The 14,513-nt window shown below is 43.2% G+C and overlaps 1 protein-coding gene across 1 annotated transcript in view; it reads left to right on the top strand.

Annotated features, from left to right (window-relative positions):
• NINJ1 (ninjurin 1) overlaps positions 1 to 13,858 on the top strand; it is a 34,151-nt gene extending 20,293 nt beyond the window's left edge. The window contains exons 3-4 of the mRNA XM_037904470.2: positions 5,265 to 5,430; positions 11,694 to 13,858. Of these exons, the coding sequence (XP_037760398.1) occupies positions 5,265 to 5,419 (155 nt within the window). The 3' untranslated portion in view covers positions 5,420 to 5,430; positions 11,694 to 13,858. The remainder of the gene's footprint in view (positions 1 to 5,264; positions 5,431 to 11,693) is intronic.
• The last annotated feature ends 655 nt before the right edge of the window (positions 13,859 to 14,513 follow it).

The raw sequence follows: 14,513 nt of genomic DNA, 5'->3' as shown, positions 1-14,513 counted from the left end.
CCAATCCCATGGTTGCATTAGTGGTCCAGTATCCATTTTGGTGGAAAATTCCAAATAAATGGTGCTAACGGACTATAACCTAGAATTTGCTAACATGCGTCTCTGGGATGAGAGTGGAGAGCACCAAGGAATTATGCAGCGTTCTTCCAAAACATTTTTGAAAGTAGAATCATTTGCATTGTCACTATCAGAATCTTTGGTAGTCTTTGCATATACTTTGCCATCACAGGAGTGAGATGTGTAGTGAGATTCCAGCATCACTTTGCAAAGTTTTTAGAAAAGGCCTGTATCTGGGGCTGTAGCATTCATAAGAATCACCTAGTCAAAAGGAAACCGACACTGAAAATATCTGCAGCTCAAGTTTAAAGAGTTGACCTGAGATGCTTATGCAAGTTGCCAGAGGACAGGTTTAGGTCTGTGTCACAGCCTATTGAAATAAGTGGGAGTCCTACTGACTTCAGAAGGCATTGGATCAGCCCCTTGCTACTGACAGCCGTATATATATGAACATTTCTCAGATAGATTTGAAAGGCTCTTCTTTTGAAATTGTGTTTTTCCATATGTAAAAAGGAGAAGTCTGGAAAGCAGAAGCCAGAGTTCACACAGGGCACTTAAAGAACCCCCCCACCCCACCCCAGATTTCTCATTGGCTGCTATTTTGCTTAATTAGCTTTCCGTGCAGCACAACTGAGGAGGCAGCCTCCTGTTCCAAGGAGGAAGTTCCCAGTTAGTGAGGATGCGTGGGCTGTGGTGTCTTGGATACGCCAATGGCACCCAGCTTTGTTTCTCTCTCTTCGCATCCAGCCAGGAGAGAAGAGTGCCTTTGCCAGCGTCTGGAAGAGATTGGGGAATAGAGATCTAACTGGCTGTGACTCAGTTCAGATAAGACAGGAGTGATGATGGGTTACAGCAGTGGTTCTCAAACTTTTGTACTGGTGACCCCTTTCACCTAGCAAGCCTGTGAGTGTGACCCCACTTTTAAATTAAAAACACTTTTTTATATATTTAACACCATTATAAATGCTGGAGGCAAAGCGGGATTTGGGGTGGAGGCTGACAGCTCGCGACACACCATGTAATAACCTCGCGACCCCCTGAGGGATCCCGACCCACAGTTTGAGAACCCCTGGGTTAGAGAAAGCAGCCTGAATACATGGCAGAAGTTAGATCTTTAATGTCTTCATTGATTGTTGCTGAGATACTGGTTCGAGCCCCATTGCTGCTGAATAATCCATCTCTCAGCAGTGGCAGACACTGCTTTTTAACATTTACATCTGGCTAGCAGGCTGCAATCTTCTTTCAGATGTGGACCTTTCTTCTCTAACCCATACCTTTTGTCAACCTGTAATGTGTTCTATTTGGGGGCTACACCCAAATTGTTCAGAAGCTAGAGATAAGACAGCTGTGTAGCAGCCCGCTTAGTAAACAGAGTGGTGTTCAGCCAGCACATTTAGCTGCTGCTTTAAGATTAGCACTTGTTGCCTATCAATTTCTAGATGTGTCAAGTGTTGGCATGACTTATAGAGCTCTGAATTGCTTAGGGTGTTCCTATTTGAGAGGCTCTTCCCCAGTGACACACTGCCACATAGGTGCTGGAACTAGGGATGCTGCCGCACCCCCTAGCTTGAAGTGGTTTCCATTCTAGACAGGGTTTACAGTTTGGTTCAATGGCTCTCAGCACCCCCACTATGCAAATTGTTCCAGCACCCCTGCACTAACCACAGTGGAGATCAAAAGCAGTCAAGTTGGACCCCTCCTTGGTATAAGTGAAATGAAGGCATGAGACACTGTAAAGGCAGCTTGCCTTTCACAGTGCAGATATGTCTGCTGCCTCAGAGTATGGTTGTTGGACAGACAGGTTAGCTCTCTGGCCAAACAAAAACTTCCCCCTCCCCCCCTTTCAGGGTAATGGAAGTTGAAGCCATTATTCAGTCTCTTTCCCTTTGTTATAGATCAGTCCCAGAGTATGCCAGTTTTCACCCTTCTCTAGAGAAGATCAGCAACTCTTCTCCCTCTTTCTCCCATCCTCTCCTAGAAACTCCAACCTTGGGCTTCGAAAGAGGGGGCGGCAAGTGCTCAGTCCAACACCCAACCACCCTCCCCAAATGTGTCCTTGCTCAAGGCTGCTCTTGCTCCCAGGGTTCTCTTCTCCAGCTATCTAGCTTTCTAGGCAGCTTCCTCCACTTGCTCAGATGAGGCCCAGAGTGGTCTCACTGGGAGGCAAAATATATCCTGGCACTCCTTCCCATCATTCCTTGCTCTGAGCCTCCAACTCCCATCAGAAGTGGGAACAAGAACTCCGAAGAATTCCCCTGTTCTGGGTTGAACCAGCAACAGGGCCATGAGCCTGCCATAAAGGGCCAGTATTCCCTGTCACAAACACAAACCAAGTGCAGAATGGGTCTGCTATTTGAGAAATAAGTTCGCTATTTCCTTCTGGTTCTAAACTGATGGAAGATTACACATGGCCTGTCCTTTGGAGAGACTGGTTTTCTGCACACTTTTCCTTGAAGGTGCCATGGCAGCGTTAACAACTTCTTAGAACGGGGAAAAATAGAGTATTTTGAAATAGTTTAGGCTGCCTGAAATGATAGTGGGATTGGATTACTATGACAAAAGGAGTAAGAATAACTGTACTAAAGAACGGTTGAGGTTAGCTGCATGTTTAGTACTATAATAATGAAATAGGATTACTATAATTCCATCTGAAATCTCAGAATTCTGCTTTACTAGATGGAGCTGTATTTTACCTACTTCCTCGCCCCCAATTTTGATGAATCATCAAAATGACATTTCTCTGTAACCTGATGTCTAACACATGAGATCCTCTAGGTACATATGCATTGTCTTTTTTCCCCCCCACCAGCAGCCAGCCGTAATAAACCCTTTTCTTAAATACTACAAGAAAGGAGTTGTAGTTCATTTGTCTGGAAGTGCCATGCATTACAATGATCCAGGAGATGTTAGAAGACACACCTCCACACACACAAATGACAAGCATGCTACCAGCGACGCTACATAACCTGTTTTTTCAGGGTTGCATACGGGGTTAACTCCCAACAAGTTTTAGTGTCATTGTAGGTGCAGAGTAACTGAAATGGTCAAACAGTCCCCCCACTACTGCCCTACAGTGTTCTGGCTGGCTTGGGAAGTCTCTCACAGCATGCTGCTTCTTGGAACAGAGCCGAGAACTATGGGACAGATCCCCAGGAGCCTTTGGAATCGAGAGAGTTTAGGGCACCACTAGCATGGACGCAGGGCAAACCTGCAATGGGTCATAAACTAATTCAGCATGGCTAGCCGGGATTCACTGAACCATTTGTAACTGAGTTAGTTTAAGTACAAGTGGGGTCAGTAGTTCTTCAGTGTTGACAATGCCCACGTGTATGGCCCTACCAAATTCATGGTCCATTTTGATCAATTTCATGGCCATAGGATTTTTAAAAATAATAAAATTCATGATTACAGCTATTTAAATATGAAATTTCATCATGTTGTAATCGTAGGGGTCCTGACCCCAAATAGGATTTGTGGGAGTGGGTCGCAAGGTTATTGTAGGGGGAGGCTGCAGAACTGCTACCCTTACTTCTGTGCTGCTGCTGGTGGCGTTGCTGCCTTCAGAGCTGGGCAGCGGAGAGTGGCAGCACCTGTAGGCCAGGTGCCCAGCTCTGAAGGCAGAGCCGCTGCCAGCAGCGGTGCAGAAGTAAGGGTAGCATGGTATGGTATCGCCACCCTTACTTCTGCACTGCTTCTGGCTGGGCACTGTCTTCAGAGCTGGGCACCTGGCCTACAGGCGCTGCCACTCTCCGCTGCCCAGCTCTGAAGGCAGTGCAGAAGTAAGGAGTGGCAATACCGTGACCCCCCTGCAACTCCCTTTTAGGTCAGGACCCCCAATTTTGAGAAATGCTGGTCTCCCCTTGAAATCTATATAGTATAGGGTAAAAGCACACAAAAGACCAGCTTTCACGGTCCATGACGTGTTTTTCATGGCCGCGAATTTGATAGGGCCCTACCCATATGCTAAAAAAAACCCCACCCTGATTTGTATAACAGAGTTCGCAAACTGCACATCAAGGGGCTTTGGTAACACTGTTTATGACGCTGTTGCTGCCAGAGCCTGCATGGTACTTAACATTTTATTCAGATTTCTTTTGTTTATATAATTTATGTATCTTACTACCAACCAAAGTTAGAGGAAGATGTCCTCTCATTAGTTCTCTTTAAGGGCATGATCCAAAGCCCACTGAAATCAATGACAGTCTGCCCACCAACTTCAATGATATTTGAATCAGGCTATAAATTACAGAGCCCCTGTTTAGAGAAAAAGTGGTCAGAGGAGATTTTTGGCTTGCCATAATGCTGAACAGTCCTGCCAGATTTCACACAATCCTACACAAGCATATTCCTATTTAATATTACTCATATATACAGTTTACAAGATCTGGAAATGAGGCCTACACCAATCTAATTTTATCTTCTCTTATTTGTCCTCCCCTCAGCAGTTAAAGCAAGGAAAAGTGCAAGCAAAGAAAAGAAAACAATGTTGACACAGCTGATGCTCAAAATAAGAGTGACTGCAAGCTGTGATGCTTTGAAATTTCACTCTCTGTTAATGTATCATAGATGTAATAATGCTCCTGCTTTCTAAAAATAAGAACCAGAAGCTGAAGGAATAGCCATCAGTGGGTAGATATGGGGGCAGGTACAGAGATCTCCTATTGGAACAGATGGGAGAGAGATGATTGGGCTATCTAGAAAGGATATACAGCCCATTCTGGCATAAGAGGCTAGACTTTACTGGTTCTCATTGGTAGATCATCTGATAAATGAGTAAAGACAAGTTTTCAAGTAATAAAAAATATTTAAATTTTGCATTATGACAGTTTTCCTTTTGGAAGGAAAGAAATTCAATGTACTGTAGGGAATATTACAGCTACAAGTGTTGGGGATATCTTTTCTGTAGGATACATTCTGCATCTAGCTACACATAGCAAGTCAGTGGGAGCTGCACAAATGTATCTAAGAGCAGAATATGGCTCTTACAGTATAAGAGGATATTACATATTCATCACAAATGAAATTAGTCCTCAGATTTTGTAACATTGGCTGCAATGCTAACTTCCCTTTTTGCAGGACGGATAGGTCTGGCATCTAGTGAGGGGTAAAGAGAAATCTTTACATAAGATAAATAATAAAAAGCTTTTTACCATGTATGTTAATGTGTTTTGATAGTAAAAATACCACTTTTCTCTTTTCCTTTCAAGTAAAATATGACCTTAATAACCCTGCAAAACATGCCAAGCTGGATGTCCTCAATAACCTTGCAACTGGACTGGTGTTCATTATAGTAGTTGTGAATATTTTTATCACTGCCTTTGGAGTGCAGAAACCAGTGGCTGAGACAGCCTCAAGACAGTAAGTGACAAGAAGGTGAGTTATGATCCTTTCAAATTTTTTTCTATTGCCTTCCACCCAACCGACAGTACCCACTCATACAGCCTCCCACACTCCTCATCAGAGCCTGAAAATCATGGTTTTTTTTAGAACATGGCCATTTCCCCCTTTAAAGTTTATCTGTATGATCTCTGTAGAGAGAGAACAAGTGTATTCTTCACACTGTTCTTGAATGAGATTATAAATACTAGGGATTATCAATGAATTTGATACTGGATTTTGACTGCAAAGCGCAAGAAAAGACTTAGGCATATAGAAGACAGTTTTGTACTCCAAGAGGGGCCCCTCATATGTTCCCTCTGTGAGGTCGTAGAGAGCATGCCTCAGGAAAAGCCACTGCTTCTTCTCAGTGCTCACACAGCCAAATCAAGGGACTGAAAACTGTACTTTCACCCTTCTACCACAAAAGCTTTTTTACTAGGCAGGTTTGTATTTGCAGTATATTGCTATGCCAGTCAGTTATTAACACATAAAAGACTTTATCCAAGTTACTGGTATGGTTTATTGTTAACCCAATACAGTGTTAGGCAGCAGCAGAGATGTTAGACTTCATTTACTGTGCCCTGTGGTTTTCCCAGGATGCACTTCTTCCTGTTTGTAGGAAGCCCAACCCAGGGCTTGTGAAAGATCAAAATGTAGATCTCAGCAGCATTGAGAGGCTGCATTCTGGCTGAAATTCATCACAGCGCAGAAGGCAAGCCCAAGAGCAGGGTGCGACTACCATCACACTTACACCCTTAACATAGGATTTAAATTGTATACCATGTGCCTTGCTTTGGCCCTCTGCACAGGGGGGCATGTCCTCTTAATCCCAAATCCCTTTTCAAGAAGGCCTGTGGACGAAACCATTGCATGGAACTGCCAGTAGTAATCCCATAGTATGCCAGATCCCCAGACTAATCCCACATGACACTGCACAGCCTCATACACATCCCCCTATCAGATGGGCAAGCTCCAGAAGCAGCAGAAAAGACAGTAACGTTAATTTTATTTCAAAAATTTAACATTAAAAAGGCATCCATATATTTGCTCCGAGTGCCCTGCCAGCTATTCAAAATTACAAAGTGAGAACAACCATCTCAGTCAGCCTCATCCCTTCTACAGAGCAGCATTCCCTGGCATTACATCCAAAAAAAACACAAAACAAAAAACAAAAAAAACCCAACAAAACTATGAACACTATGGTTGCAAAGTCAAGCACTCAGAGGTTAGAGAATTCTGGAATTGCAAAAGCCTGTGCAACTTTAGTTCAGCCCTCAAGCCTTGCCTAACGTCACACAAGAAGCCTGTGCAAGAGCCAGCAATGGAAGCCAAGAGGAGACTACTAGGTCCCAGCCCTCATATCTAAACTTTCTTTCACTTCTTACAACCCTCTTCCTCATTCATACCCCATACTGTTCAATGGTGAGGCAAGGGAACTGCTGAACTAGTATTAGGTAATTCTGTATTTATCCTACCATAATGCATACATACAAGGGGGCCAAATTAAGGTTCCTTAATTAACTTTAATTCTCATATTTCCCTAGCTTTTAAGAGCTCCACTCTGCAACCTCAACTTCCTTTTAAAGGTAGGGTGTTTGTACGTGGATTCCTGGGGTTTTAAAAAGGAAAATTGAGAAAAACCCAAATTCCATCATTTAGAATCATATCTAACATCTGCTAGGGTCACCAGCAGAATTGGAACTGAAGACCTTTAGCTAAAGTGAGAGAGATCTGTGCTGTGGATCTAAAGGAGTAACTTCTTTTTTTGGACTTGCCACTAGAAGGGGACATGTCATGGGGCATGACTACCCTGTAGCACTGCAGGCACTCCCTGCCTCAGTTTCCTCCTCACAAGTGTTTATGTGGCTCAGCCACGCAGGTGGGTGAACCTGAGTTCAATCCTTTTTCAGGGGTAACAAGTCCAAACAAACATCCCACACAAATAAGCCCCAAAGACTAGAAGAACCTTTAACTGAAAGCCACCGCTGGGCTCTGTTCCCGTCCAGTAGGTTGTTCCCTAACGAGGAGCCCGAGCGCTCCTCCTGGAGCTGGGTAATTCAGTCAGTTATTATCTCTCTCCTTAAGCCAGGAGTTCCCAGGTCTCCTCCTTGAAGCTGAATTGTAATTTAGCCCACAGTAGGACCTGGGATAGCTTCTGCCTCAGCTGGCCCTTCTCTCTTCCCTCCCCACACCTGCATCCTCAGGGTCAGAGGATTCAGCAGGCCAGCCTTCTCTTGGTAGTGTCTGCCCTGCTGTGAGGGAGGAGGCAGGATTTATGCTGGTCTCCTTCTCCCAGCTCATCCCCAGATAGTTGGGTGAGGGGGGAGCCTTGCCCCACCCTCTCTAGAAGCCTCCTGCTCCTGGCCTTTAAAGACACAATGATGGGATTTCCTCCCAAACACCTTTTAGAAAGGGAGTGGTCCTGGGACCATCAATAACTCCTACAGCCTCGTGTGTATATATTGTGACAATACTCTGTCCTTGCCTCCATGGGTCCCGCATTTCCTGGCAGATTTCGCTAGCCTCAGAAGCTCACTGTGACCCTCCACATAACCCTTCTCTCTCTAGAGACAAGGGTCACAGTCTACTGAGCCATTTTCATCATAAGCCAGTGAGGGAGGTGAGGAGAAGTTATCCTTCCTTGTACAGTCTCTGTCATCTCCCAGTCTCAGTGATTAATCAGGGGGCAAAGGTGGCCGGGGGGAAGCCCAGGCCCACCCTCTACTCCGGGCTCCAGCCCAGGGACCCTATTAGTATCAGCTATGGTAGCTGACCTTTTAGAAACATGACATGTACAATTCCCTGGGCTACTTGCCCCACACAGCAGCCCTCACTTCCTCAAGCTCCACTTCACCCTTACCTCAGGCCTCCTTCCTTGTGCCTGATATGGTGTGTACTACTCAGCCTCTCCAACAGTGCAACTTCCTCCCATGGCTCCTGACATGCACACCCACCTGACTAACTGGGAGGCTTTTAACTAGTTTCAGCCAGCCCCTGATTGGTTCAGGTGTCCCAATCAACCTAGCATTCTCCCTGCCTTCTGGAAAGTTCTTAATTGACCTGGAGCAGCTGCCATTTCACTTATCCTGGTACCAAGGATTTGTTTAGCCTGGAGCTAATATATGTATCTCCCACTACTTTTCTATAGCCATCTGGCCTTGCCCCGTCACAATATATAATCAGGCCTTTCAAAATCTCAAAGTGCCACATGAGTTGATGTGGGTAGACTGATCCTTAGGCACCATTACCGTTAAGAGGGCAGACTACTTTGGCACAGGACATAATAGCTCTTTGCTAGACAGCAACAGAACATTAGGAATCAGAAGTTTGAGGCTGTATTCCTGACTCTGGAGGGGGTTGTCATCCAAGGGTTACAAACAGCCACCCACAGAAATCTGGCTCATTTGTTCTGAAAGGCAGCGTGGCTAAGCAGATGAATATGTCGTACTCAGGACCTGTGTTCTAGTCCCAGCTCTCCCAGAAGTGAACTTTGTTACCCCATCTGTAAAATGGGAGAATGTGAAGGGAGGGCCAAAATAATAGTTGCACACCTTTTAAGGTAGAGGGTATGAGGACTTTTGCTAAGAAGTTAGGGCCATGAAGTGCATAAAATCATTAACACCAGTCAGCAGAGAGTTGAGACCAGAAAGAGTGGATTCCTCCTCCCAGTCCAGCACACCTTTCCCTTTGCAGCATACATGAGATGCTTAGTAGAGTCTTGAAGCATGCTCAGGGTAATTACACACAGCTCCCTAACAAAAGCAGACAGAGCATACTCTGTGCACAAGAAATGTTCAGAGATTTTAGCAGCTAGCTTCTAATCAGCTATACAGTGTGCGCAGATAGCAATTTTCAGGGGCTTGTAACTTCATCAAATCTAGGTGAGTTTTCACGGGACAACAAAAGGCACTTCGTGGGACTATTCCTTTGCCAAACATCAAATCCCTCCTTCAGGATGGAGGCACTAAGAGACAAAGATAGTTGGAAACACTTAAAATTCAAAACTATTTGTCCCTAAACCTGTTCTCAGGAATGGCTATGCAGTTGATGCCAAAGTTTAAAAAAAAGCCACAGCATGGGACAAATACCTGGCATAGAACACTTTAGTTTAAGTGGATACAGAAAACAGAGGCTTATAAGATGAAATATTAGCCAGCCCTAACTACAGGTATTGCTACCAGCTCTACCTGTAATAACAACCTACTGATATTAATACAACGGTATAGCAGAGTTGACTCACCGCTGGTGTGACCCTCTCATGGCACAAGGAGGGAGGCAGTCTCACAAATAGGCTGGTCCCAAACCAAACCGTTTAGTGCTTCATAGATTATAACCAACACCTTAAAAAGTCTATGCAGAAGCTAGCTAGTAACCAATTCTGGAGCACAAGTGTCCTCTGTAAAGAGCCACTCACTCGGTAGGCAGTGCATATCTCCTGCACTAGTTCCTGAATGGATTTTAGACTTATCATTGGCACTTGGGAGAATTGGTTTCACGTTCTCTCTCCAACAGTGAGATCCTCCACAGCTACAGGACTCAGCAGTGAACATCTTAATGGGACTTGCAGCTGTCAAATGCGATCCACAAGTCATCTGTTTCCGGGCTTCACAAGCCAATCGTGCTTTGGGCAGAATTAACATGCCATGCTGGTTTCTGTGTCCGTTGTACATCATCCCTCTAAACATGCACAAGTGCTTCCTCCTGCAGATTTCTACCACCTGCCCATTGACTTTGCTTCTCTCCCCCACCACTCCTCCGCCCCATACGTGGCGGAGCTATAGGCATTTTGTGGAGACCGTTGTTTTTCAGTTGCTGTGGTTTTGTGAAATATCATGTTATTTAGCTGTCTCCATTGGGCACAGAGAATTCTATGGAGCATTTATGTAGGAGTTTCTTTGTTTCATTGCCCTGGGCAGTGAACATGCTAGAAAAAACACATGGCCCAAAGGTTTGGGGGTTTTTTCCCCCCTTTACATTATGTTTGGGAGTGTCTAGCTCGCAGTAACCATCTTTCTGAAAAGTCAGAGTCTGAATGTTCCTTCTCTGTGATCCCAATGGGAACCTTTAAAACCTTGCATTCTGCCCAGTGGATGCCTCTCTTTATAAGCAGAGCGTACATAGGTATATGTTTCATTAGTCATCCACAACATTTGTACGCACACAGGGTTATGTATCTACCACAGAGGCTGTCTGACTGAAATTGTAATAGAGATTTCAATTTCCCATTTTGCAATGAGGGCAAAACAGCAACTAATTTACCTTGGTGGTAAGAGGTCAGGTAGAGAAGTGCGCCCTATCACCTGCACAAGACTCTGTCGCTGTGGTCCGACCTATAAACTGTATGTGCGGGCGCACACACACTTCTCAACTTGAATGGCTAACTCAGAGTCGTGCCTGGGTCCTTTACCTTTTTAATCCTTACTTGGTATAGGTTTGGGGTTTCTGAAAAAGGTACTTTGGATCTGTTGAGATTTTAATTTAGCAAAGAGAAGATTAAGGGGTGACTTGAATATAGTCTGTAAGTGTCTACATGGGGAACAGATATTTAATAATAATCTCTTCAATCTAGTTGAGAAAAATCTAACATGATCCAATGGCTGGAAGTTGAATCTAGACAAATTCAGACTGGAAATAAGGTGCAAGTTTTTTTTAAGGGTGAGAGTAGTTGGCCATTGGAACAATTTAGCAAAGGTTGTGCGATCAGTCTATCACTGATCATTTTAAAATCAAGATTGGATGATTTTCTAAGAGGTCTGCTCTAGGAATTATTTTTGGGAAATTCTATGGCCTGTTGTATCAGACTGGATGATCATGGTGGTCCCTTCTGCCATCAGACTCTATTAATTATTTGCCCACTGGCACATGCAGCCTTTGCTAAAAATTAAAAAAAAAAAAAAAAAAATCGGCCCATTCACTCATGTGCAGTCTTTATAGATCTTTGAAAATAACTCTCTCTTTTCTCACTGGGATTTTGGCAAAAATACAGCCCCTGGTAGCCAAACACAGAGTGGCAGCTAGAAGTGAGGCCCTCACTGGACATCTCCCAGAGTCTGTAACAGGCACTGGTCTGCTCATGAAGGACTATGTTGGCATGTTACCTGTGAAGGACCATGCTGGGTGGAAGTGGGCATTTTCCAGCTTTGCCGTACATTAGGCCAACACGGCAGAAGATTTTTATTCCATTGTCGAGGGAACTTGTGAGTCACTGTAATTCTTACATAATTGAGCTTAATTTTTTGCTTTTCATTTTATTTCAGAGATCTGAACCATTGACCCCTCCTCTAAGTACTTCTGCACGTGAGCCAGTTAAACTTGGACACAGAAAGGAGAAGCTGAAGTTCTTCAAGCCAGCATTTTTCTGTTTCCTTCAAATGACTTGTTTTCTGTGCCTGGGATTTTCATCCTATTAAATATGTAATATGTTCAGTTTCTAGTGGAAAGGTTGAGTGTTTTAACTGCTAGTTCACTGACTCTACCTTCGAAGAGTCTGGCATCTCAGTTTCTATAGAAACGGGAGGAGTTCTTCAGAGAAATATGCAATGTGAATGAATTCAACAGGGAACATAAAGCGATGGCATGAGCTCCAAAGGCGTCTTGGACTCCTCACTTTTTGTGCCTTCTGTTTTCTTGATGGATGAGAAGTTGCACAACAAAAATTGCTGTCATTTCCACTATGGAAACCAAGGGTCTTAAGTACTGTCCTAACCTCAGTTGTAGCTAGGTATTTGTATTCCATATTGCTGTAGTGGAATGCCTTTATGTTGTCTGAAGATGGCCAGGCCTAATTTTCCCTCTCTTCCTAAGGAGCTGTTTGTCTCTTCAGCTAAACCAAAAACTCCACCTCTTCCAAGGTGACAGGAATCCAGTAGGAACAAAAGTTAACAAGCTTTCCTTTGCCCAGTTTTTCTCTCAAGTACTCATTGGCCCAGTTTCTCTGTCGTTGGATTACAAGGGCCTGCATAAACCTTCCCTCCCCTTGGCACAGGGTACTTGGCACAAGTAGTCCCTTTGCATAGTTTCTCACTCTCAGTCGCTGCTCTTCTCCAATCCATACAGGATGATTATTATCCGCAGCTCTAGCACCCCTTGAAAAGGCTTGTAAAAATGCTGCGATAGTTAGGCACCACTGAGTAACTTAAGGACAGAGGGTGACATTTATCCCTGCACAGAGGGCAGGGCAAGGCCTGTAAGGTATTAAGTCACACCTAACCCATCTAATTACGATACAGAGGGGCAAATTTCCCTCTGAGAAAAAGCTGGATCTCTGCACTTATTTGATTTTGTGAGTCTGTGACTGATTACATTTATTATTTAAAAAAAAAAAAGGTTAAAGAGATAGCAAGAAAAAGATCCTCAAGGGCTCAGGTTCCCTGCTGGCACAGGAAGCAAAAGTTTTTCAGAGGGCATACTGTTGCTGGCAATGGTGTATATTGCGAGTTTTGCTGCTTAAAGTATTTTAAACCTTTTACTTCTAATTGATCTTACTTGCAAGTAGAAGGATTTTAGTGTCCTTGCATTTTAACTTTCTTGTACATATAAATTTATATTAATATATTTCTTGTGTTATCACTTTATTTTATACATTTGTAGCCCAAAGTGTAAGCTTGTAGGAGAGTTAACAGCAGCACTCATTTACAGTTTTAAATTGATAATCCTCTCTTCTAGTTATGAATAACTGGGCTTAGAGATTTATCTTGTGTACTGTAGGTTACATAAGAATTATCCTTTAACCAGAGACAAAGCAACAAAGTTACTGTTTTTCTATATTGCTAGTAGCAAAATATATACATACAAGCAACACAGAAGAATATTAAGCTTTTCTTGATTTGTTTCTGGTCAAAGTTTTTCTGCAAGATTTCTGGCAAATACTGCTTCTAATGACATGTTGTATATATTTAAATGTAGCTTGGAGCAGCTGTGAGATGAGGCACTTAGCACAAGTTTCCCCAACATTTAATTTGTCTTCTATTAAAATTAATGAAGGAATATCAGAATGTACCTGTATTATAGAATATTCTCAATATTGTATTGCAATGTGTTGACTGGTAAAACATCATTGCTTGACTGCTTAAAATAAAGATTTTCTTCCATTAAAAAAAACAAAAACCAAAAAATCCAACAATAGTAAAACTGCAGGTGGAACCCTTCTGAACATGTAGTTACCATAAATAAATATCAGCAAGTGGCTTTGATATACACACTTTGAGTGTACCGCATGTGTAAAGGTAGCAAAATATAGTACTATGCAATATAGTACATCCTCATGGTGTAACCCTAACTAAATAGCCATTGCAGTGGGAAGACAAATGATTCTGACCCTTTAACTCAGGTTGGGATCCTAATTATTTCTGATTGCAGAATAGCATGAATTTTTCTAAGTACAACTTTCCTCTTTTTATTGATAAATAAATCATTTTTCTTACTTTTGTTTCTGGTTCTCATTTACTCTCCACCTTCAGACATTTTATTACCCCACAGTGCACACCGGATGTAAATGACTCCATTGACCTGACTGGAGTTTCTGCTGCTTGCACCCAGTTGGAATTTGGCTCAGGCTATTTCTAATTCCTTCCTCCCTCCTCCCCATCCTTACAGACACAGAAAGCCAAACAGGGCTCATTTCACACTTAAATACCTTTCACTGGCTAACAGTTGTGGTTGAGAAGTACAAGGGACTCAATTGCTTACTACCTGCCGACTCATCTGCTGCATTAAGCAGCCTCTGGGGACCTGGGTTTTTTACTCACCAACACAGAACACTTATCTCTAGAGCAATCCTTGGGGCTTCTATGTGACTTGACCAAATGAGTTTCCCTTCCCTTTATTTACTCTAAATTCTCACAGCGTTTTCTAGATTTCTGTGTTTGCTTCATTTGTCTCCTCCATTCCGTCTGTCTCTCTTTCCTTTTCACAGTCTCCAATTTTTGTATATTCGCTTTCCTTTCCTTTTTAGTTTCTTCTTGCTACTTGAGCTTCATTCTCACTGTCATGCAAGGGAACCAGCTGTTTCCGTGGTTTTTCCTTGAAAACATCATAGGAACAGCTGTTCTCATAGTATTTTCCAGCAGAAAGATATC

Source organism: Chelonia mydas, chromosome 7 (genome assembly GCF_015237465.2).
Source record: "Chelonia mydas isolate rCheMyd1 chromosome 7, rCheMyd1.pri.v2, whole genome shotgun sequence".
In the NCBI taxonomy this organism is placed as follows: domain Eukaryota; kingdom Metazoa; phylum Chordata; order Testudines; family Cheloniidae; genus Chelonia; species Chelonia mydas.
The sequence above is the reverse complement of the archived record's forward strand: the minus strand, read 5'-3'. Positions and strand labels throughout refer to the sequence as shown.